A 26566-nucleotide genomic window follows, 5' to 3' on the forward strand; every position below is an offset into this window, starting at 1 on the left:
TTAGATTGAGGATATGCATTAGTGGAAAGGATACTGCGGATTTGAGGTGCCCTTCTCAGAACATCTTTTTTTTTTTTTTTTTTAACAGTTTTATTTATTTTTTTGCAAGGAAGATCAGCCCTGAGCTAACATCCATGCTAATCTTCCTCTTTTTGGTGAGGAAGACTGGCTCTGAGCTAACATCTGTGCCAGTCCTCCTCTTTCCCCCCCCCCCCCAAAGCCCCAGTAGGTAGTTGTATGTCATAGTTGCACAGCCTTCTAGTTGTTGGATGTGGGACGCAGCCTCAGCATGGGCAGAGAAGCGGTGCGTCGGTGGGCGCCCGGGATCCGAACCCGGGCCGCCAGTAGCGGAGCACATGCACTTAACCGCTAAGCCACGATGCCGGCCCTCAGAACATTTTAACAAAAGGGGGTGCACGATGTCAACATGTGTTACTGGTGATGCTAACCTTGATCATTTGGCTCAGATGCTGTCTGCTAAGATTTTGTACTATAAATTTACTATTTTTCCCTTTGTAATTACTAAATATTTGGGGAGAGGTACTTCGACACTATACTTAAACTTTTATCCACTAATTTTAGCATCTGTTGATTTTTCTTGTCTTCGGCAGTTGTTATTGTGGAGTTCTAATGGTGATTTTTATATTCACCTCATTCCTTCTACATTTATTCATTGAAATTCTTTTGTTAGGAATAGTTATCCCTTTTCCCCTCATTATAAATTTCTTAGTCAATTTTAGAACAAGTGTTTTTTGGTTAAGATCCAGTTGAACTTTATAGGTGTATTTTAATTTGAAGGGGAAGGATGGATAGTTTTTTTGTATATTTAGGGCTGAATAGAATCTGTAAACTCAGTTCTCTGTTTGGTGCCTTATATATTTCGCTTTCTAAAGTTTGCTTTTGTATGGTTCTTATTTTTGTTATTTGTGAAGTAAATTTTTTAATAAGAATCCATGTACCTATTCAGGTGATTTTTCTCTTGTCAAGTATCTCAAGTTATACGTTGGGAGAACTTAACGCAATTATATTTTGTGTTAATATATAGTTTTAAATTTTGTCATTTAATAACTACTTTGGAATGAAAACTTACCTTTAACTTTTTCCCCCCTCTTAGGCTTGAAAAGGAATACACTACAATAAAAACTAAGGAAATGGAAGAGCAAGTTGAAATTAAAGTAAGCATCTCGGGACTTTCAAAAGTGCTGGACGTAAATGGATTGGAGTCAGTTATTTGGCAATAGATGTTAGGTTACGTTGGTATATTTGTTACCTATCTGTAGTAAATTTAGCAATGATGTTTGTCTTTATTGATTGATAAATTTATTTACCATCCAACTATCTTATGGTTAAAAATAGACATTTCAAAAACCAGAATAATGTGACTGAAGTGGTTTTCATTCTAATGTGGAGGAGAGCAGCTCTTCCCTTTTTCTAGATTTGTTGGTGGATCATCAGGAGAAAATACTTGTGTGGGGAAGGTAATTATCATTCCATTTAAGCATATTTTTAAAAGTTACAGAGAAGTTAATATATAGCATACTGAGACTAACAGCAGTACAGTTTAAGGTAGACCAAATGGAGCAAATTGTTGCACTGGAACTAAGTATGGCTACCTTAGAGCTGCAGGAGGCTTTGACTGATTCAATTTTCTCATCATGAAACAAAGGTTGTACTTTTGAACTATATTTTCCAGAGAAACAGGTAGATTTCCAGTTTGAAGGACATATTAAATTCCTATATGTACCTTAAAATTCTTATTTGTACCCCCTATAAGGCCAGAAATTCTCAAGTTGAGGATCTTTGACGTTATTTGAGCTGGGAGTTAAGGAATGTTGTACTGGCTTTTATGCTGATATTTCAGGATGGGGATGATAATGAGTAGGACCGTGAATTAGTGAAAGAAGTCAGTAGCTGGCTGATCCAATTTCTTATCTCTTTATTCCTCTTTGCCTCCCCCAAAAAGGAAGAAAAATAAAACAATTTTTTTCTCTATTTTTTTTATTGATGTCATAATAGTTTTTAACATTGTGAGATTCCAGTTGTGCATTATTTGTCAGTCACCATATAAATGCGCCCCTTCACTCCTTGTGCCCACCCCCCAACTTCCTTCCCCCTGGTAACCACCAAACTGTTCTCTCTGTCCGTGTGTTAGTTTATATTCCACATATGAGAGAGGTTATACAGTGTTTGTCTTTCTCTGTCTGGCTTAAAAAATAAAACAATTTTTATTGAGTGACTTCATATTTTTTTTTTTGTCTATGTTTGGGTGTGTCTGATTTTTGACTTAGACCTGGCAAGACATTAGATGACCACCTTATTCACAACTAATTAACCATGTGTTAATTCAGCCTTGCTATAAAAACCACTACATCACTTACACCCCGCAGGTCCTTTTATAAGAGAATGAGTTCTGTTAAACTAGTACTCTTTCTTGCCATGGTCCGCCTCAGAAGCCTCTTGGGAGACAGTCTCTCCTATTTTTCTCTGTGCCCTCTCTCTTGTCAACTTTGTCTCCCTTTTCTAGATGTTTTATTTCCATTTCTGTCACCTATTTCCTATCAATTGGAAATAGATACTTGTACATTTTTAAGAGAGAGAAAGAAAAGATCCCTGTGGATGTTTTTCCCTCCTTGTTTTTTTTCTGTCACCCAACCACTGCTCTACCATTTGCTTTCCTTTTAGGTACCATGAGTAAGGGTAATATAAAATCATACCCTCCACCTCAACCTACTGAAAGTAAAAAGTACGTCATCCTGAGGAGTGGGGAGAGAGTATGGGTTATCGAATACCAGCAATATTTGGAACTGCAGATCAAGAATCTGAGGATGGGAAGGCCATCCTGTTCATTTCACCATGCTGTGTTATTGAAAAAAAAAATCACAGTTCTATGAACAATCCTTGCTCTTGAAGAAGTTTCTTCTAAAATTGTTACATGAATGTAGGCATACCAAAAGGCCTTTTCAAAAAGATCTTTTGCAAACTTTGTCCTGTATTTGCAGTTTTTTTCAAAAATTTTTTTTTGGGGGGAGTTATAGTTTACATACCTCACAAAATACTTCTGCATACCAGCTGCATGTGGCTTAGGCAAGAACAGATGGCATAAAGTTGTTTATGGAGAAGAATCTAGAAAAAAAGTTTAAAAAGTTAGTGGAATATATCAGGTAAATAAAGTATGCTGATCTCAAAGGTAGTCTGTTCTTTTTTGTGAAATCTTGTTTCCACATAGTTCTTTCTTACTCTTGTACCACTTTCTTCTCTTTCTTCACTCCTCCCACCCTCAAAAGACAAAGTCAAAACAATTTTTGTGACTGCACTTTTGTTTTACTTTATGTCTGGGTATGTCTGATTCTTGACTTGGAACTGGCAGCTCATCTCAGTCGTGATCAGATGACCACCTTATTTACAATAAATAATTTCTCTAAAATGAGAAATGCCACTTCCTTACTCACGCTCTCTTCCCTGTCCCCGAGGTCCCTTTTACGAGGGAATGAATTCTGTTAAACTAGTACTTTCTTGCCTTTGTCCTCCTCAAAAGCCTTCAGAGGGATAGTCTTGTACCTTTCTTTACACCAGCAAATAGTGTGGTCATCAAATTATTTGATGTTTTGATATGGAATTAAAAAATCAGCCTTTGATGTTGTACATTGTGTTTAAGGTTTCCATTCTTTTTACTTTAATCAAAATTCTAAGACCTTTGGTTGGTGACCTTTTATTCTAAGAATTACATCTGTCAGTGAGTTCCATGATCAAGACGTGACTTTTAAGTATTTTCCACCCCTTCTTGGAAAGTGTTATAGGAAGATTTTAATAATAATGCTTTCATATAGAGAATCTTATATTTTACTGTGTGAAATTTTTGTTAATAGAAACGTCTTTATCAGTATCTTCTTCCAATCTATTGATGTTCCACCTGAGGGGGAGGAGGTAAGAAATATTAAAATTCTGGCTTATATTAGGGTAGCCCACAAATCTTTAAAAAAGAAAAACCTTTATCCTCTGCTCTAAGACAGACATGTGAACTGATAATCTAATACTCAAATTTATGCTTTGGGACATAGAGACCTAAAGCTCTGCAAATGGAAGGTGTTAGAAATTCTCACTGGTTTTTAGTTAGAAATTAAATATTTTTTATTTCAAAAGTTATGAAATATTCCAGATATGCTGAAAAACAGAGAATAATATAAAAACACTTGTGTATCCACTGTGTGGCATAAAAAAAGAAATCATGACAAATATTATCTAAATCATCCAGTAATTATATTTAACAGTCAATTTGAGGTATTAGTATTGACACATTTATTCAACACTTAATATATGAAGGGCCATCTAAGTGCATCATCTCTTTTTATTATTACAATAGTATTATGAAAGAGTTCTCATCCTCCTCTTTCCATGAAGAAACTAACCTGCAGAGAACTCAAATAATATGCTAGTGGTCACATTGCTAGAAAAGTGAAAGTCAAGGATTGAACTCTGATTTGTGTTATTCTAAGGCCTATATGTGTTCTTCAGTGTATACACTGTGCTGCTTTCCAAGAGAAAATTTAACATATTGGTAATGTAAGAAGGATTTGGATGCCCATTTTACTGTGGCATTACAAACTTTTCGTTAAAAAACTAATGGCTGCATGGTAATATCCAGTGGTGGTACAATAGCATAATTTACTCAATAAGTCGTTCATTCATTCATGTAGTGGTACCTACTACATGCCCAAGCACTGTTCTAGGCACTTGAGGTGTGTTTATGAAACAAACCAACTCTTGCCCTCATGGAGTTGGCATTCTAGTATAGAAATCAGACAAACAGAAAAGTAAAGTATACAATATTTCAGATGATGATAAGTGTTAAACAGGAGAACAAAATACCTTAGGGAAGGGAAAATAAAATGTTAGTGTTTGAATTGAAAAATTTGAGAAGTTCATCAGGTTACATTTGAATAAAGCCCTGAAGGAAGTGAGGGAGCTAGATATTATAGGAATCTAGTCATGAGTGTGCCTGGTGAGGAATAGTAAGGAGGCCGTGGTGGATGGGAAACATGAATGATGAGGAAAGTGACAGGAGGTAAGATGTTGCACATTGCAGATAATGTAGGGTGTTGCTGACTATGTGAAGACTTTGACTTTTACTCTGGTAAGCGATTGGAGTTTTCAGTAGAGGAGGACAAGATCTGACTTAAGTTTTCACTGGATCCTTCTGGCTCTTGTGTTGAGAGTAGATTGCAGGGGGCAAGAACAGAAGCAGGGAGGCTGATGAAGTAATTCAGGCAAGAGGTGATGGTGGCTAGGACTGAGGTGGTAAGAAGTGATTAGATTCTGATAGATTTTAAAGGTAAAGCTAACATATTGAATGTGGAGGTGAGAGAGGGACAAGAATCAAGCATTTTGGCCTGAGCAGTTGGAAAAATGATGTTCCCATTACCCGAGATGGGGAAGACTACAGGAGGATCTGGTTTGGGGAGGAATACCAGGAGCCCAGTTTTGCATATTTTAAGTATGAGATGCCTAGGAGATGTTCAAGTAGCTTGAATATTTGTTGTTGGAGTTAAGAGAGGACAGCTCAAAATATAAATTTGGCAGTTATTGCCACAACGATGGTGAAGAGCCTTGAGAGTGATGAGATTACCTGAGGAATGAGTGTAGATGAAATAAAGAAGAGAGTTCAAGAATTGAGCGTGAGAGTAAGCCAACATTTAAAGGTTAGGAAGACTAGGGCAAAGCAGCAAAGCAGGAGAATACCAGGGAGGTATGATGTCCTAGAAGCCAAGAGAAAAGAGTGTTTCAGAAGGAGAGAAGAATTTACTGTGTCAGATGCTGAAGAAAGTTCTTGTGAGATGAGGATGGAGAAATAATCATTGGGTTTATCAGCATGGAGATAAACCAGAAAAGAGCAGAGAAGTGGTGGGAACTAAAAGTTGGCTAGAATGGAACTAGAAAAAATTAGAGATGGAGGTGTAGATATCTTTCAGGGAATTTGCTATATAGAAGAGAGAAATGGGACAGTAGCTCGAGAGGGTACTGATGGTGTTTGTTTTCTTTTTTTTTTTTTTTTAAGATGGGAGAAATAAGCACATGTTTTTATGGTGATAATTAAGTAGGAAAAATTGATGATGAAGGAATGACAGGGGATAATTGCTGAAGTCAGGAGGGTATGGGATTTAGTGCATAGGTAGGAGACTTAACTTGGGCTATTAGCATGGATAGATAATCCCCAATACCAAGAGAGAAAGTAAAATACGTGGGCAAAAATGGAGGTAAGAGGTAGACTGCGGTTGTAGGAGCTTGTGAAGTTCTCTTCTGATTGCTTCAATTTTTTCAGTGAAATCGTAAGCAAGATTATCATCTGACAGTGGGGCGGAGGGTCCTAGTTTGAAGAAAGAGGACTAAGTATGAAATAGTGATCTAAGAGAATGGGAGAAGGAATGAACTAAGGAAATACGTTATTATTTCTAGGACATATTAAGAGTCCAACTGACTTTAGTGATTGTTAATTTGAATATCATAGGTTTATTTTTCTTTGGTCATATTACCAGCATAGGTGCCTATACAGAGCTGTCAGTGTGTTGACCCAGAGTAGTGGTTTCACCAGGCAAGTATACTGACTACTAAGGGAGGGGGGGAAGCGGGGGATGAATGCAAGGGAAAGTCTATAATGATTGGAAATTAAACTTTGTAAAGAGGGAAGAGAGAACATCAGGGAGTGGAAGACAATGAAAAGCTGAGAGAATCGCTGGCTTGTCCCTATAAAAAGGAGGATTCTTGAGCTTGGGTTATGTCATAAAATAAATAATCTGGAAAGAACAGGAGATGATGGTTGAAGAGTGGGTTGTTTGAAACTGAGATTCCCTATTGTGGGATATTTATGTTGTTTTTATTTTTCATTATTAAAAATATAGTTAGGATCTTTGTATATAAAGTTTTTTAGCACCTCGTGTTTCCATAGCCAGTTGTAAAAAGTAGAATTATTGAATTATAGGATATTAGTATTTTTAAGACTTGATATATACTAAGTAAATTTCCTAAAGACTATTTCCAGAGTGTATTCTTAGCAGTGAGTTTCCATTTCAGTAATAATTTGCCAACATTACCTTAGGTATTTCATTCTTGCTCTCACTCTCAATCTGATAGGTCAAAAAATTCTAGTTTGTGTTTTTTTTTTGTGTACATATCTTTTTTTTTTTAAATAATTTTATTTATTTATTTTTTCCCCCAAAGCCCCAGCAGATAGCTGTATGCCATAGTGGCACATCCTTCTAGTTGTTGTATGTGGGTCTCGGCCTCAGCATGGCCGGAGAAGCGGTACGTCGGTGCGCGACCAGGATCCAAACCCCGGCCGCTAGCAGCGGAGCACGCGCACCCAACCGCTAAGCCACGGGGCGGCCCAAAGCGTGCATATCTATTGGTCTTTGTCTTTGTGGTTTTTCACTTTAAAGTGTAGAAAACATTCCTTTAATTAGTTCAGGAAGTGTGATTAAAAAGAAGGATACTCAGGGCCAGCCCAGTGGCGTAGTGGTTGGGTTCGTGTGCTCTGCTTGGACTGCCCGGGTTTCGTGGGTTCAAATCCTGGGTGGGGACTTATGCACTGCTCATCAAGCCATGCTGTGGCCGTGTCCCACATGCAAAGTGGAGGAAGATTGGCACAGATGTTGGCTAAGAGCCAGTCTTCCTCAGCAAAAAGAGGAAGATTGGCCACAAATGTTAGCTCAGGGCCAATCTTCCTCACTGAAATAAAAAAAAGATACTGAAAAATTAGTGAGAAATCAGTCAAGTGTTAGATTTTAGTCATTAACTTTCCTATATGTCAGCAATAAACATTTCAAAAATATATTAGAAAAAGAAATTCCATTTAAAATAAAAATAAAAGCATATCTAGAAATAACCTACATGAAAAATGGGAAAGAACCCAAGAAATAAACACTGAAAAACTTTGCATACAGGCATTTTAAAAAGATCAATAAAAGGAGAGACAAAAATAATGCCATGTTGTATAAAGATATAAATTTCTCCACAAAATACACATTAACGAATCCAGTCAAATTTAATTTCTTGAGATATTTCAGAACAATAAAAAAATCTAAGGAATTGTAAAAAATAGATGAAAGTAATAAAATAATATTCATGCCTAACTTCAAAAATATTATGAGCAATGCTTATCACTGACCAAGTGTTTGGTATATATTAGGCACTGTGCTATGTCATTTAATTCTTCCAATATCATTGTAGGTTTTATTACTCTAATTTTCTAGATGAGGAAGTGGAGATTCTAAGACATTGAATGACATGCACAGGTGTTAATTGTAGAGTGAGGATTTGAACCTAAACCTGCCTAACTTCAAAACCCAGTCTCTTAACTAATTTGGTATACTAGTAATTAAGGTTTGAGGAGGATAAACAAAACAGTATAACAATGAGGGAAATTAGCTCTACCAGATAGTAAAAGGGATTACAAAGCTATAATTACCAAAATACTAAGAAACTAGTCCAAAAAAGATACACTTGAAACTTAATAAGTAACCCTGAAATAGTCTTTACTGATTGATAAAGTCTATTATATTTATTAATTCATGGTAAAGTGGATATCACACAAATGAGGAATTGATGGTTTATTTTAAAAGTGATATTAAGACATTTGGGTAGATGTTTGGAGAAAAATCAATTTAGATTTGTATTTATAGCAAAATTTCAGAAGCTTTAAAGGGGATAGAGAAGGAAATCCAGGTGAATGTTTTTAGTTCTAAATTTTATTGTTTTAACATTATTTCTGTTATAACATTAACTTTATTCACTCAATTGTCTTGTTAATCTTAACTTTCTAAATCTTTTAGGTTAAACAAAGTGTTATTTTTTTTTTGATTAAATATGTTGAGAGCATTTTGAGAATCACATTTTTTCTTTGGTTTTCCAGACTATAAAGGATTTAATAATTACTTTTTTGTGTAGACCACCTACTCATATTACATTACACATAATATGAGGAGCCAAGAAATGAGAAATATTTTCTTCTCCTCAAGCTATTTTGCAGTCTGAGATCACACATAAAATAATACCTATTTCAAATCATTTAAATATGTTCTGAATAGAACAAGAAAATCTAATGTGCAAAGTATCTTTGTAATAACTCTAAGATTGGTTTGTTCTAATTTGTAGTCAACTTATTAAGATACCATAATTCATAGAGTCTTTTATTTCCTTGGTCTGAGGTTTTATATGTTATAGAAACTATATTTTAGTCTTTACTGGCAAAATGACAGATTGAGTCAATAGAAGAGTTGTCTGAGGAAGACTTTTTTAGCTGGAATTTAGAGGAAGGCAGGATTGAAAGAAGGCTGGATTGAGCTCTGGAGCAAATTGGTACAAAAAGGTAAGAGGGGAGTTGAAATTAGAGTGATGGCAAAACGAAGGGATAACATTTAGGGGATTCTAAAATGAAAGGATAATTTATCTATGGGATTAATATGAATTATGTTGGTGGACTATGCAAAAAGGAGATGATTTTTTTTTTTTTAATGTAGAGTGTTTTCGATTTAATGGCAGTAATTTGAGAGGGTTTTGGGAGTCAGGCATTGAACAATTAGGTGATGATTTTTTTTTTAATCTAGTTTTACTTTTTGAACTATGAGTAAATGCTAGTAATTGGAGCTTTTAATATTCTCGCATTTAAAACAGTTCATGATACACAATTCATTTGATGAAAACAACTCATTCTTTATATTTTTAGAATGTAAGGAATTTTGCAACTTGGCATATATGTTGCATTAGAAATGGAGGCTGGTTTAGGTCTAAACTGACAATTTAATATTTATCCTATGAGCATGCATTTTTTTTATATTTCTTATTTGTTTATTTGATAGACATTTGAATACTATTTATGTGGATAGGCTTTGTAGGAGATAAATGAGTTAGAATCTTTTCTATCGAATGGGGATGTGAAGACATAAGAAAATATTGATTATAAGTCATTATGATAGGTACAGAAAAGAAAGGGGTTATTTCTGTATGTACTGTACTTATATTTAAAATTCAAGCACAGCTGGAATGATAAGTGTGGTCATTTCCTTTGCCATGTATTTCTTACTCTTAGACTTTAAGAATTTGACAGATGATAATATAACCAATCCTTAGACTCTTTTCTTATTTAGAAAAGGTGGTACATTTTAAGGACTATGATTTAGGTATTTTTTTTCCTCTCAGGAATGCTTGCAAACAAACCTTTTTTTTTGTTTGTATGTTTCTTTTTTTTTTTTGCAGAGGTTACGCACAGAAAATAGACTTTTAAAACAGCGCATTGAAACATTAGAAAAAGTAAGTAAATGACTACTTATGCAGGCTTCTGTTGAGTGCACAGTATTTTTTTCTGTCCATTTTAAATAAAGGCTCAAGAAGTCTAGTACGTGTCTCCAAAGTTGTGGTATTGACTACTTAGATTGCCTAGCTTACTGCTTAATAACTTGTCATTAATAAAAATTGATTACTACTAGTCCTTGAGCTTTAAGGTTAAAGTTTTAACTAAGGTTATTATTAAAGTAACATATTGATTTAATTTATTTTCTTTACATATAATCTCTAAAAAGTACCTTCTTTAGAGGTAACCTAATTGGGAATCAGTTCTGTATACTATTTTAAAGGTGAGTTTCAAGTGTTGCCCTGACTTTCTAGCCACGTGTTAAGTGTGGCAGGGATTCCATTAAGGCCTAGGATTGCTTTAAGTTTGGTCAAAATGATTGACTAATTTCTTTTGTAGAAATTCACCATGATATTGATTTTCAGCACAGGGGAATTTTGCTTAAAATTTGGTTCTTAGAATTATTTTCATACCACTTGTTACCTCTTCCTCTCTGTTTCATATGAAATAACTGGGCAAATGTGGAAAATCTGTATTCTTTTCATATTGTGCTTTTGATGTAATGTCTTTTGTAGTCTTGTTTGTAATACTTTAAGAATTTACTGAGAAATAAAGGTATAGTGTAAAAGTTTTGGTTTGTTATAAGAAAAACATCTAAATTCACAAACTCTTTTGGTGTTTTTGTTGTTGTTTTTTTAACCAAAGTTGAGAATAAGTAGGTGTAAAAATACTCCTCATGATATTGTGAACTATCTTAAAATCTTCCCTGAAAATCTATAGATTGCTATTCAAGAATGAAATAAATGAAAATATGGATAGTTTGCATATTTATCTTTTGTTTGAAAGTATTGATGGTTTCATATTAAATAGCACTGCACAAGAACAGGATGTTTATTACAAATTGCAGGCAAATTATATTAAGTCAAAAATAGTTTTCCTATGTTTCCTTCATCTTATTTAGAGTTGCTTTGAGGATAATTCTTGGTGACTCTGCAAAAAGATTGAGCTTAATTATTTTTAAGTTATTTCAATTATATACTTTTTTTTTCACTAAATACTCAGTTTACAGTAAAATATACATCTTGGGTGGTCTTTTATCTTTAGAGTGAGACATTTTCACAGAGAAAGCATTTTTATTTCTTTGAACCTTCAGAGTGATAAAGGTGCTGTAGGAAAGTATTAAGTTTGGATTTTGCTTCTAGAAAACTAAGTACCTTTTACTGGTTTAGATGGCCTAGGTGTGCTCTTTGGCACTTGGAATTCTATAAATACTTATGTATCAATTAAATTCTGTAACCAAAAGTTTACTTACTCAGTTATTTCTAGAGTTTATTACGTTGAGCTCATTTATTTCATTTGCTTTGCTTCTTTGGAAGTTGGGGTTGCACAAATTGCTGTCACACTTTATAAGTGGATTTGCTTACTCAAATTCCTTCTCCCTTTCATATAAGTGGTTTGACAATATGGCTGACTCTAAAAATAAAGATTTAAAAGTATACTTTAAAAAGAAGATATTTACTTGTCTCAAATGATGAAAAAGCTCTTGGAAGTTTTGTTTGGCCTCTTCTAGAAGCATATGATTTTCTGCAGTCTATCCTTATTTTGATATATTTTTCTTAAGATTAAAGAATAAAAACACATTCAGTAAAAAATAGTTTTAAAATCTATTTTAATTACAATGAAAAGTAGGTGGAATTTGGGTATGCTTTGTTTCTTCTTATTCCTGATTTTGTCACTTTATTTTATTTCTTTCTCTTATATTTCTGTCTGAATTTTTCCTTTTGTAGGAAAGTGCTTCCTTGGCAGATAGATTGATACAGGTATAGTTTTTTTTTTCAGCATTTTCTCTAACCTTACTTCTAAGGAAAGTCCTAAACCTAGAAATTCATATTTTAATGCATGCAATTTTACATGCATTTTCCTAGAAATAATTTTTTTGGGTGATATATATGGGTGTAGACTTAATTTTTGATAACTGTGTTATCTTGGTTTATTAAAATAAACATCTTTTGCACGTTTTCAAGCTAACCTTACTTTAGAGTATTTATTTCAAAATGACAATCAGTGGATTCTGCAAAATTAACCACTATCCATTGAAATTTTAGTCCTGCATGTACAACTCAATAATATTGCATGAATTGAATTTTTATTGACTGAAAGAAGAATTGTTCTTAAGATTGTCAGATGAATTTTTTCATTTGGTTTCCCAAAATTTGCTGGAACAATAATGAGCTTCTGGCTAATAATTACTTAGGCTGTTCTGTTCTCTGAGGTAATTTTTTTTTTTAACATGTCAAAGTAAATAACTAAACCTCACAAAGGCAGTCTTTCTTGAATCTATCCTAAATTGCTTTACACACACAAAAATTATGTCCTAAGGGACAAGTGACAAGAGCCCAGGAGGCTGAGGAAAACTACCTCATAAAACGGGAGTTGGCCACCATCAAACAGCAGAGTGATGAGGCCAGTGCTAAACTGGAGCGAGCTGAAAATACCATCAGGAAGCTCCAGCACCAGCAACAATGGGTAAGGAGTCTGGTAGTGCTTTTTCTCACGTTTCTTGTCCCCTTCCCTTTAAACCTTTTTTTTTTTTTTTAGCACAACTTCTGTGCTCTTATTTTTAAATAATTTTATTTTTAACTTTAATTGAATTCTTAAATTAATCAATTTTATGTTCTGTAATACTTAGAGGTCTTATTGTGGCCTAAAGACTCCTCATTCTAATATTTTTTTTCTGTCTACACAGTTTTGTTAGAAATAGGTAATATTTTCTTTCCTTACATTATGTTCTAAGTCATAGAAAATAAGTGCTGTATGTCAGACCTGCTTTTTAGGTTTTAGAAATCTGTTTCATAATAGGTATTTTACCATGGGTAATTTTTAAATCTTAGTTTCAGCTAGTTTTTCTTAATTATGCAGATGAAATATTATCCAACATGTAGAGTATATGTAATGATCTCATTTAAAGCTTTGATAATGTGGTAATTTATGTCTAATGAAATACTATAGTCTTATTTTTCTACATCAAGACATTAAATTATGGGTTAAGGTATATGCTTATATTTTTTCAAAATGAGAGAAGTCAAAATGAAAAAAAAAGAACTTTTGAAAATTATGTTAACTAACTTAGGGTATAAACAGCTACTGATTGTGCGGTTATCCTCAGGTATCTTTTGCAACTTAGACATCATTTTCCATTGGCAAATTCAGACTACTGTGGTCTTAATCAAGAAGAGAGATAAAAAGAAGAGCCAACTGTTTGAAAAGATATTATTTCTTGTTTCAGTTTTCTGTTCTCAAGTAGGAGTTTGACTGCCACAGGGTGGGCCAAAAAAAGTTGTGTTAAACCTACAGTTCTATGGGACTGCAAGCCAAATAGCATGACTTCAAAGTTGGACATTACTTTTATTCAGTAAAATTAAGAAACAACATCATCATGTGGGTACAAAAATCAGAAAACTAAAAGCAAAAAAAAATTTGGCAATTGAAAAAACCATAGCATCAATTTTAAAAATTATGTTGTTGGAGAGGTTTAAGAAAAATGGATAGGAGAGTGGTAAAAGAATACTAAAAAGTTAGGAACTCAAATATTTTGTTCTGCCTTTGTATGAAATGTCAATACTATCAAAGCATAACAATAGAAAAACAGAATTGGAGATTCATGTTGAGAATTAAGCTGAACTGAGTTATCAGTGCAGTGTGATTTTGTTATAAGGAATGGTAAGTATTACATTTGCATTTATCATAAGCTACAGTCATAATACATTAGAATCATGAATTACTAGAATTTTTTTGCATAGTTTTTCAAATACTGAGACCTCTAGATAGATGTGTATCAAAAATACAGTATGTTAGTTTATAAAGAAAAAGTTAAGTGGGCAAGCAAAAGTGGCCAGAATGAACTAAAGCTTTTGAAAATTTTTAAGTGTAACAAAAAGAATCTTTGTGCTCTTTTTCAAGGACAAGATAGACCCACATTGTGGGGCTAAGATATAATAAGGAGAAGCAGATCTCTACTTCAATTTTGTTTCCATTTTTTTTTCTCACTAAGCAGACATTCTCCTTAACTAGCATAAACTGTAAAACAGACATATAAAGCAGTAATGGACAAAATAGGTGAAAATAACAGAGCCTTGGTTAAATTTCCAATTTCAAAGGAAGGTGCATATCCCTAGATATTAAAATGATTTGCAAAATGATCATAGAAATATTATTGTCTTTAAAAGATTTTAGAATATAAGAAATACTAAAGGCTTTGGGGTGGGCAAATATAGTTCTTACATTGTGATAATGGTTAGATATCTGAAAAGAGGTTCACGGACCTTGATGGTGCTTCATTAAAAATTCCTAGAACATCTGGTTTGTGAACAATTAGAAAAATAACTTTTATTTACTAAAAGCCAATTTGCTATGTATAAGTCATAACAAACTTTGTTTCTGTAATAAACAAAAACTGTGCCATAAGTGTAGTTTTACAAGTTATTTGGTATGCTCTCTCATGACATCTTTCTGGTCAAGGTAGAGAAATATAGATGGAAGTAGTAAACTTAAGTGGTTTTATAGGTGATTAGTTATATCAAGAAGCTATTTATGTTGAAGAGAAGAGATGTCAGAGGTCTTTGTTGTTTAAACCTGTGCTTCAAGTATTTTAATCTGTTATTTAAATCTTCATATGGAAGGTATGTTTAAGAATTTTATACATGAACTGTTTCAGAAACGTAGCTAGTATGTGGGATGATGAATCAAGATTCCAAAATATTTACACAGTCTGTTCAGAATAAGAAACTAAAATAAAAGATTATTTCACAGAAACAAATATATAGCCTTGCCCTTAAGTTTAAAATTCAAAGATATATCTTAGTGATGCTTTATGTAACAAAGACCTAGAAATTTTAACTGACAGGAAATCAGGAATTAGCCAATAAGGTAATATGCCTGCCTCCCTACCCCCGCAATCCCAAGGACAGTCTTCCTAAAAGTCTAATGATCCAGTTCAATTCTAAGTAGCTTGTAGAAAATTTGTAGTGTCGTACCTAATTTGAATACCCAAACTCCTGTGAAATGGTTACAGACTATGTTATGGCCTGTAAAGGAAAGACTGTGGAAGCCCTGGATATTTAAACTGCACTAAAGGGCCGGCCGCGCCGGCTGCGTGGCTTTGCGGTTAAGTGTGCACGCTCCGCTGCTGGCGGCCCGGGTTTGGACTCCGGGCGCGCGCTAACGCACTGTTTGTCAGGCCATGCTGAGGCCGCATCCCACATACAGCAACTAGAAGGATGTGCAAGTATGACACACAACTATCTACTGGGGCTTTGAGGGGGAAAAAAAAAGGAGGAGGATTGGTGATAAATGTTAGCTCAGAGCCGGTCTTCCTCAGCAAAAAGAGGAGGATTAGCGTGGATGTTAGCTCAGGGCTGATCTTCCTCACACAAATAAATAAATAAATAAATAAACTGCACTAAAGAAGTCTTTGATATTACTTCAGAGGGCAGAATGCATTTAAGATCCAAGGATACAAAATCTCATTCATTGGAATTTTGACAGATGGAGTAGTTGCTTTGCAAAGTAGGGAGCATTCTACTGGTAGAAAGTGAACATCTATTGCTAAAGGTTTTGATTACAGTTTTCCAGTGTAACTTCATCAATTCTTCAAAACTCTCAGAATAAGAGTTTCAAATCTGTATTCCAGCCGGAGGTATTGAATTACTAATATAATCATCCATCACCACCACCCTCTACTCCCAATAGCGTCATTTTGTATGCTATAAAGAGCTCTGGACTTCATGTATAGAACTGAATTCTAGTCCCGTTTTGCTATGTGACCTTGGATGCTCAAGGACTCAGTTTCTTTTTTTCTCTAAAACGATTACATAGGCCTAGATCATCTCACATCTCTCTCTTTGACTTTTTTTTTTTAATTTTATTCATTTTATTTTTTTCCCCCAAAGCCCCAGTAGATAGTTGTATGTCGTAGCTGCACATCCTTCTAGTTGCTGTATGTGGGCCGCGGCCTCAGCATGGCTGGACAAGCGGTGCATCGGTGCGCGCCCGGGATCCGAACCCGGGCCGCTGGCAGCGGAGTGTGCGCACTTAACCGCTAAGCCACTGGGCCAGCCCTCTCTTTGACTTTTTAAGTGAGTTTTATTGGAGTATAATTTACATGCAATAAAATTCATCAAACTTAACTGTGTGGTTTGATGTGTTTGACAAATGTATATAGTTTTATAAATACCACCACAATCAAAATATAGAGTATTTCCATCACTCCGAAAATTTCCCTTGTATTTCTTTGCAGTTCACCTCTCCACCCCCAGCGACCTGTCTGCTTTCTGTCACTGTAGTTTTTTGCCTTTTCTAGAATTTCATATAAACGGAATTGTAAGATATGAAGCTTTTGTGTCTGGTTTCTTTCATTTAGTATACTCACTCCCTGTTTTTCTTTTTGGCAATTTTTTTCTTTATTGTAAAATATGTACTACATAAAATTTAGTATTTAAGTGCCCCATTCAGTGGCATTAAGTACATTTATAATGTTGTGCAACAACCACTACTATCTATTTCTACCCCCCTCCCCCCGCTGCTGGTAATCTTTATTCTACTTTCTGTCTATGAATTTGCCTCTTCTAGGTAACTCATATATAAGTGGAATCATAAAATATTTGTCCTTTTCTATCTGGCTTATTTCACTTAACAATGTTTTCAAGATTCATCCTTGTCGTAGCATGGGTCAGAATTTTATGTTTTAATTGTGGCTGAATAATATTCCATTCTAATAAACAAAATAAACCTCATTTTGTTTATCATTTCACCAGTTTATAGTCATTTTGGTTGTTTCTACCTTTTGGCTGTCGTGAATAATGCTGCTGTGATCATTAACATACAAGTATCTGTTTGAGTCTCTGCTTTTAATTTCTTTTGGGTATCTACCCAGAAGTGGAGTTGCTGGATCATATGGTAATTCTGTGTTTAATTTTCATGAGGAACCACCAAACTGTTTTCCCTAGCAGCTGCACCGTTTTGCGTTCCCACCAGCAATGTACAAGGGTTCCCATCAGTTTCTCCATATCCTCACCAACTCTTATTTTCTGTTTTTGTTGTTGTTTTTTAGTAATAGCCATCCTAGTAGTAGGTGTGAAGTGGTATTTCATTGTAGTTCAAGTCTTTTTTTTTAATGTGAAAATTTTTTCAATGCAAAGACCATATCAAATGGACATTTAAAGTGTTTTTTTTTGACCCAGTTTTTTCTTATAGCTGTTTTCCTTCCCCTTTTCTCAAATATAAGTAGCAGCCAATTAGGCATGAGAAAGAAAACATTATGGCTACTTTTTTGTTCTCTAACTTATTGTCAAGATACCAGGTTTAGTTTGTGTAAACACTTTGTATTTTGCTGAGTCCTATATGACTTGACGTGGCAGTCTTATAATGGATGTGTTCATTCAGTGATTCGAAAAATAGTGTGCAAAGTATTGTCCTACATGCGGAGGGTACAAGAGTAAACAAGAAAAATAAGGTCTGGTATTATATAAAGTGTATGTTTTAGTTGAGGAGACATATTAAACAAGTAAATATAATTTTAGGTGATGTTAAGGGCTGTGAAGAAAAATAAAGCAGGAGTGAGGTGGTAGGTGCAGTGCTATTTTAGTTAAGGTAGTTTTGGAGAGCTTCCCTGAGGAAGTAAATTTGACCAGAAGCTGAATGATATGAAGAAGGAAACCATTTGAAGATCTGGGGAGAAGCATTCCAGACAGAATATACACATAGTATGAGGGCGTTGAGCAAGGAATAAGTTTTAAGTGTTCAAGGAACAGCAAGATATATATTTATAAACTGTAGGGAAACCACTGAAATTTTTTTATAAGGAAAAGATATATAAGTGGTGAATAGCAGAGGTAAAATGGAGCCATTTTGGAAAAAACATTTAATCAGGCAGAAAATAAAAAACAATGAATAAATAAAAAACTAGCAAGATTGTAGATTTTAATCCAGGCATATCAGTAATTACATAGAATGTAAGTATTCTAAACACCAATGAAAAGATTGGGTAGAAAGACAAGACCTATCTACAAGAAACTCACTTGATATACGAAGACCTTGGTAGGTTGAAAGTAAAAGGATGTAGCAGCAATGAATAATTGGGAAAGGAAATTAAGAAAACAGTTCCACTCATAGTATCATCCAAAAGAATAAAATACCTGTGAATAAATTTAACCAAGAAGATGAAAGACTTGTTTGCTGAAAACTATGAATCATGGTTTATCTGTTCATTTGTTGATGGTTGATCCATTTATCCATTGATGAAAGAAATTAAAGAAGACATAAGTAAATGGAACGATATCCCATGTTCATAGATCAGGAGACTTAATATTAAGACGTCAACACTACCCAATATGATCTACAGATTAAATTCTGTCGATTCTGTCAAAATTCTAGTGGTCTTTTGCAGAAGTGGGAAAGCTGATCCTGAAATTCATGTGGAATTGTAAGTAGCCCTAAATGTTGAAAACAGTCTTGAAAAAAGAACAGAGTTGGAGAGTTCATACTTCCTGATTTGAGAACTTACTACAAAGCTAGAATAATCAAAACAGTATGGTACTGGTATAAGGACAGACATATAGATCTTGTTCGTTTTCTCTTTGATTCATTATTCAGACATATAGAATAGAATAGGCATATAGAATAGAAATTGAGAGTCCAGAAATAAACCCGTACATCTGTGGCCAATTGATTTTCAACAAGGGTGCCAAGACTATTCAATGAGGAAAGAATAATCTCTTTAACAAACGGTGCTGGGAAAACTGGATATCCTCATGCAAATGAATGAACTTGGACTCCTACCACACACCATATATGAAAATTAACTCAAAATGCATCATTGCTCTAAACAGAGATTTTATGGTTTTAAAATAACTGTTGTATGGTTTTAAAACCATAACACTGGGCCGGCCCCGTGGCTTGGCGGTTAAGTGCGTGCGCTCTGATGCTGGCGGCCCGGGTTCGGATCCCGGGCGCGCACTGACGCACTGCTTCTCCGGCCATGCTAAGGCCGCGTCCCACATATAGCAACTAGAAGAATGTGCAACTGTGACATACAGCTATCTACTGGGGCTTTGGGGGAAAAGTAAATAAATAAAAAAAATTAAAAAAAAAAACCCATAACACTCTTAGAAGAACATATAGGGATAAATCTTTATGACCTTGAATTTGACTGTGGATTCTTAGATATGGGTACTTTAACGCTAAAAGCATGAGCAACAAAAGAAAAAAAAAAACAGATAAATTGGACTTCATCAAAATTAAAACATTTGACGTTATCCAGTAAATGACAAAGGGAACCTATAAAATGCAGAAAATATTTGCAAATTGCGTATTTGATAAGGATTTAGCATTTGGAATATATAAAGAACTCTTACAAATCACCAAAAAGACAAAGAACCTAATTTAAAAATGAGCAAAGGACTTGAATAGACATTTACTCCAAAGAAGATACACAAATGAACCACAGACATATGAAAAGACGCTGAACATAGACCAAAACCACGATGAGGTACCAATTCACACTCACTAGGATGGCTGTAATTAAAAAAAAAAAAAACCCAACAAACAGAAAATAACAAGTGTTGGTAAGTTGGTGGGGAAATTGAAATCCTTGTACATTGCTGATAGAAATATAAAATGGTCAGCGGCCGTGGAAAACAGTTTGGCAGTTCCTCAAAAAGTTAAACATAAAATTACCATATAAGCCACAATTCAACTCCTAGATGTGCACCCCCAAAAATGGAAAACTGGTATTCAAACAAGTGTGTGTATATACATTTGTAGCAACGTTATTCACAAAAAACTGGACATAGCCCAAAAATCCATCAATGGAATAATGGATAAACAAATTGTGGTGTATACATACAACAAAATATTATTCAGCCATAAAAAGGAATGAAGTACTAATACATGTTATAATGTGGATAAACCTTCTAAACCTTAAGCTGAGTGAAAGAAGCCAGGCACAAAAGATCACATATTGTGTGATTCCGTTTATATGAAATACACAGAATAGATAAATCCATAGAATGTAGATTGGTGGTTGCCAGAAGGTGGATGTGGGAAAAGGGTGAGAAACTGCTTAATAGGTAAGGGGTTTTACTTTGGAACGAGGGAAACGTTTTAGAACTAGATAGAATTGGTGGTTGCACAACATTCTGAATGTACTAAAGGCTACTGAATTGTTCTTCACTTTAAAATGGTTATTTGAATTTTGCCTCAGTAAATTGTTTAAAGAAAAAAAGACTAAAGAAATAAGGCTCAGGGGGCCGGCCCACTGGCATAGGGGATAAGTTTGTGCGCTCTGCTGTGGCGGTCCCGGGGTTTGCCGGTTCAGATCCTGGGCGTGGGCCTACGCACTGCTCATCAAGCCATGCTGAGGCAGTGTTCCCCATAGAGCAACTAGAAGGTTGTACAACTGTGGAGAAAAAAGGAAAAAAGGAGGAAGATTGGCAACAGATATTAGCTCAGGGCCAATCTTCCTCAAAAGAAAAAAAAAACAAAAAGAAATAAGGTTCAAAGAAACAACACGTTTAGTTTGAGTGATTTTGGTAGAAGGGAGGGGAATAAGGGAGAACATATAACATCCCAGTGCTGGAATCGATTGGTTAAGGTCAGGGTAGGACTAGAAGCAAGTGAGCTAGCTTATATGAGAAGCCTAAAAGGATTAGGAGATCCCTCAGGGCTGAGATTGGGCATGTCTTAATCAGAGTTGTGGTTGTATTGAGCCTGAAGGAGAATGCAGTGTGAAGTAGAGGAGAGGTCAGGGGTGGCAGCTGGAGAAGTGACTTAGAACAGGTTGTCAGACTAATGGCCTATAGGAACTATAGCCTAAAGGCAAGAGGATACAGATATGGAAGGGACAAGAATTATATATTAGTATACTAAATACTAAATAAATTTAAATTTTATATAATAAATAGTAACCTAAGCGTAAGATAAAACCAAGCATTAAGATAAACTATACCTTTAAGTATTTGTTTTACATGTTCCATGTCAGTTTTTCCAGGAAGCCCATAGAAGTAGAAATGATCCGTTAATATTTCATACAGTTTTGCCTGTCCTGACTGTCTCTTTTGAGTGTGGTAGGGCATGAACGTATTTATGTTGGACAATTTTTCTTGATGAGATCAACTATCTTTGAGTCTTGCTTGATCTATTTAAAAGCTTTTTGCCCTACACATGACTGCTTATCATTCAGGTATCCTGAATAAGCAATTTGTCTGGCAATTTGTTGGCTCGCATGAGCATAAACAAGAAGGATTTTAACAGTTAAAGCTGCTGATTGCTGAAATGACTGCCTTTTGAAGTTCTTGGGACCTTTGTACTGGAAGTACTGAAGTGGAGGCTAGATGAGGTTTCTTCTGACTTTCCTTCCCTTTCCTATAATTCTAGAAGAAAATATGAAAGAATTATGTGATACTTTTAAGAACCAAGGCTTTGATATGAGGAATAAAAACTAATCTTACTTAGATTAAACTCATGAATAAACTTGAATAAACTAAAAACTACCTGTTCGTCAGTGGAAGTTGTGAAATCTTCTAGATAATTTATTTTAGAGAATATGTTTGTTCAGCAGCATTTAGGAATTGCCCTATGTCTGATTTACCTAGAGGGGTTGTTTTTCTTTATGAATATGGAAGTTAATGTTTAACATCTCTTTCTGTGTTATAAACACTCTTTAGCTCTACTCTAATGACATTTCAAGAAAAAGCCATTTAATTTATAATTATTGGTAAGTTGAAATGTCTTTCTATAAGTCCAAAACAGAGGGATGACTTTAAGAGTTTGGTAAACTCTTACGCTGTTGGTCAGTATGTCTATAAATCTAGACAGAGGTTTTCTTCCAGAACTAATTTTGACCTTAGTCTAAGATTAAATGTTTTACATTCATATGTAATCATCTCTTTTTTTCCAGCTTGAATAATAAATTAGAGTTCACTTTAATGGAAGTAATTGTTTTCTAAACATTTTTTTCAGCATTAAAAAAAAACTTACAGTTAAGAGTATATAAAAAACCAGAGATAAACTTCCAGTTTAAAGGATGTATGTAATTTTTCAGATGTTGGGAACAAATCATTTAAAAAAAATTTGGTGTGGCAAATCTTTAAATAGTACATCCATATTGCTTGGATTTTTTTTTAAAGACTGTTTGGAGTATGTGGTAGGGAGGATTACGAAGATCTTTTTGGGGTCATGTGCTGAGGGGGAAGCAAAATATAATTTTTTATTGTTTTTCTGCTGTGATTTTGTCTTGTGGTATAGAAACCTATTCTGGACTACTTGCCTTGTGTAATGGTAGTTTTTTCAGATGTGTTAGATGTGACAGTAAAAATGTATCATATTCCCACACTATTATAAATTTTATTTATTTTTGAAACAAATAGGTTTTTAGGATATTTTTGTGGTATTCAATTCCCACTCCCCATGTTTAATATAAGGTATATAACAGAGGGGTTTTTTTGTTATTGTTGTTTTTTAAACCAAGAGTTGTCTAGCTTATTCATTCAGCAAATATTGTTGGCTCACCTACTATGAAAAGCACAGTTTAGTTCTGCCAGTACAATGATAAAGCAGTCTAACTATCCCTGGCATTGCTTGCATAGTATATATAGAGATAGACATTTAAAAAACTGATTGCGCGGTTAATTATTTGGAGTTGCGATAAATACTACAAGAGAGAAGAATACAGAGTTCCATGAAATGTACGGGTTCCTGAAAAGGACATATAATTGTGGAGTCTTGAACTTACTTAATGTATAATTAAATTCAGGGAATATTTGATACATCTGTGCAGACAATCTTTTTTCCAATTCGTGGATTTTTTCACTTAATAATACAAGAAACCTCTCCAAATACAAATATTTCCTTTCCTCATATTACTCATATGTCTTTCAAACATTGAATGTGAGAATTTATTTTTTTGTTTTACTCACGACACAACCAAAAAGATTACTAAGGGCTTTCTGATTTATCTTTACCTTTGTAACTCTGCAACACCAGAAAAGAACATGGGATTGAAAAGCAGAGACTCCATCAACTAAAAAAAATTTCTGTCAGTTTCATTGGAATGAGATTGATGGTATCACAGAAACATTAAGAGATTCATTGACAAAAGTGCACTTGATGTAAGTGTAGGGAAGTCATTTATATAAATGGCCCCTTGCTGACTTATCAACCATCATAATCGTGGCAGTTGTCATTTGGTAAAATAAATTGTATATTTACCAGGGTTACTAATTTGAGTATAATATACTCTTGTAGGAATTTCTTATTATAAGAACATTATGTGAAATGTTAAAATTTTTTTAGATGCTTAAATTTTTAATACTGTACCATTAATTCTTAGAATAGTACATATGAAAACAATATAGTAAGCTCTTAAAAATATTATTTCAACTCTTACATGGCTTCAAGGTTAAGAACATGAGCTGTGTAGTTCATACTCCCAATTAACAGAACTGCCAAGTGCTGTTTGACTTTGCTGAGTCTTTTTAAGTTTCCTTATTAGGAAAGCAGAAGTTGTGGTGAAGGTTAAGTGAGAATACAAAGTACTTAGCATGTGTCTGGCACATAATAAGCACTCAATAGATGTTAGCTGCTTTCATCATCATCATTGTTATCATCGTAAACTTTAAGACCTGTTTTATCGATAACACTTTCCCCCCCTGAGGAAAATTGAAAAAAAATGGGAACAGGTAGTTTACAGTCCACAGCAGCCTCTTTTGATGCCAGTTCTGCCACTCACTTGTTGTGTGTCCTTGGACAAGTTACTTAGCTTCTCTGTGCTGTAGTTTGTCCTGTGTATAATAGAAGGTTGTTGAGACTTAAGTGGGTTGTACTCTAGAATAATGCCTGGCACATAGTGAGTGCTCAATAAATGGTAGCTATTATTAGGATTAGCATTAACATTATTCTCTTATTATGATTCTACCGGCTTGCTCGGCCAATGATGTAGACTGCTAGTAATAAAATCCAAAACTTACAAAGAGCGAAAACAGACATGATAAAATGTTCAATAGGCTAAACATTGACAGAAGTATCAGAAGTATCACTTTCCTGACTAAATTGAGATGTGCAAAAATTTGAACAGGGAAAATTGGAAATGGTAGAAATAATGACCAAAAAAGAGAATTCAATTGCAGAAGCTCTAATGGGTCAAATGGACCAGAAAGCAAACAAGAACAATAAAACCTCTAATCAATAAATTTAATCTTACTTATAAAATTTACCCTGTATTACTCAGGATTCTGCAGAGAAATGGAACCAATAGGGTATACACACACACATACACATACACACACACACATACACATAAAAGGAGATTTATTGTGAGGAATTGGCTCATGACATTATGAAGGCTGAGGAGTTTCACAGTCCACCATCGGCAAGCTGGAGACCCCAGAAAGCCAGTGGTGTAATTACAGCCTGAGTCCAAAGGTCTGAGAATAGGGGAAGCTGATGGTGTAAATTCCAGTCAAGGGTAAGAAAAGACTGACGTCTCAGCTCAAGCAGGCGGGAAGGAAAGGAATGAATCCTCCCTCACTCCACTTTTTGTTCTGTTCAGGCCCTCTCAACGTATTGGATGATATCCACTCACCTTGGGGAGGGCAATCTGCTGAGTCGTCTGGAAACACCTCACAGACACACCCAGAAGTAATGTTTATTCTGGGCAGCCCATACCTAGTCAAATTGACACATAAAATTAACCATCACAAGGCCAACTCTTGTCAACTTGGCACCAATGTACATCTCCTTAAACATACTTAATTGCCACATGAAAGCAATGCTTAAATACTGTGATGTAAAGTAAATGCATCTCATGATAAGGAAATGAGAGGAAAGAAAACAGATACACGAATATTTCATAGGAAAATTAGGAGGAAATACTCATGACAATTACAGTCCTTGTTTCTGTAACAGGTCAGCTGCTCATAGTTAGTATTAATAACTACCTTCTTCTGCTACCCACTCTGTATTCCCTTTGTCTTCGGTAAGCACCTTAGCTGGTCATGGTTCTTTACCTGGTGGGATGACCCAAACCTTCATTCCTGAAGGGTCTGGGTCATTAGTAATCCTTCCTGGATTGGTTGTAATTTTTCATTGACCTTAATCACAGGTCATGATAATACTAAGAGACAATTTAAAGGATCGCCTATATTCCAGACATATTCTTCCTAATCTCCACTGTGGAGTAGTAGTCAAGTTTCCCCCTGGTAGTCAGGATCAGTCACCCTAGCCAGCACCATAACTCCCTTCTTTGCCTATTGATTCAGAGGTGTGAGGATCCCATAGTGGCAAGGTCAGTTTTCCAGTTTAGTGGAATCATTGTTGTGTCTCCTGGTGGAAGCATTCCTCCCTCTGGAACTAAGACTCCTAGACCAGCAGAGCATGAAGTCGCAAAGCAAACATTTTGCTGATAAGTCGCTGGGGATAATAGTGAGTGGTGTCGCTCCCGTTTCCATCCCTCGATTCCTGGGTCTGGGAGTCCTTATTATGGGAGAAACAGCACCATATATTGGACGCTGATTCAGAGCATATTTATCCTTCTAGAGAACCTCGCCCCAGCCCTGCAAGATATTGCCACCTAGCTGGCACTGTAAATGAGTCTTCAAAAGGTCATTCTACCATTCTGTCAAGCCAGCCTGCTTCAGGATGTTAGGGAACATTCTAAGACTAGTGAATTCTGTGAGTGCAGGCCCATTGTTGCACTTTTTTTTTGCTGAGGTGAATTTCCTGATCAGAAACAATGCTGTGTGGAATACCATGATGGTGGATAAAGCATTCTTTAGGTCCATAGATGATAGTTTTGACAGAAGCATTGTGTGCAGGGAAGGCAAATTTGTATCCAGAGAAAGTGGCTTTTCCAGTAAGAACAAAACACTGCCCATTCCATGATGGAAGTGGTCCAGTGTAATCAACCTGCCACCAGGTAGGTAGCTGATCACCCCAGGAAATGGTGTTATATCAGGGGCTTGGTGTTGGTATGTATCTGCTGCCGTCGGACTGGACACTCAGCAGTGGTCATAACCTTGGTGAGTGGAAGTCCTTGTTGCTGAGCCCAGTGCATAACCTCCATCCCTGCCACCACGGCCACTTTGTTCATAAAGCCTTATTGGGCTGTGACAGGTGTCTGGGGAAAGAGGCTGACTGGTGTCCACAGAATGGGTCATCCAATTGATTTTTTAAATC

At 35.2% G+C, this 26566-nt stretch overlaps 1 protein-coding gene across 9 annotated transcripts in view; it reads left to right on the top strand.

The window, feature by feature from the left end:
- The window catches only part of EVI5 (ecotropic viral integration site 5), a 241607-nt gene that overhangs the window by 110217 nt on the left and 104824 nt on the right, over nucleotides 1-26566 (top strand). For 5 of the 9 annotated variants that reach the window (XM_087447490.1, XM_087447458.1, XM_087447460.1 and 2 more), the window contains exons 10-13: nucleotides 1115-1175; nucleotides 10246-10299; nucleotides 12127-12159; nucleotides 12719-12865. In XM_087447490.1, coding sequence (XP_087303616.1) covers nucleotides 1115-1175; nucleotides 10246-10299; nucleotides 12127-12159; nucleotides 12719-12865 — 295 coding nt within the window. The remainder of the gene's footprint in view (nucleotides 1-1114; nucleotides 1176-10245; nucleotides 10300-12126; nucleotides 12160-12718; nucleotides 12866-26566) is intronic. The other 4 variants (XM_087447471.1, XM_087447479.1, XM_087447476.1 and 1 more) reach the window with 2 other exon arrangements.

Source organism: Ceratotherium simum, chromosome 2 (genome assembly GCF_057802395.1).
Source record: "Ceratotherium simum simum isolate JZ-2026a chromosome 2, ASM5780239v1, whole genome shotgun sequence".
In the NCBI taxonomy this organism is placed as follows: domain Eukaryota; kingdom Metazoa; phylum Chordata; class Mammalia; order Perissodactyla; family Rhinocerotidae; genus Ceratotherium; species Ceratotherium simum.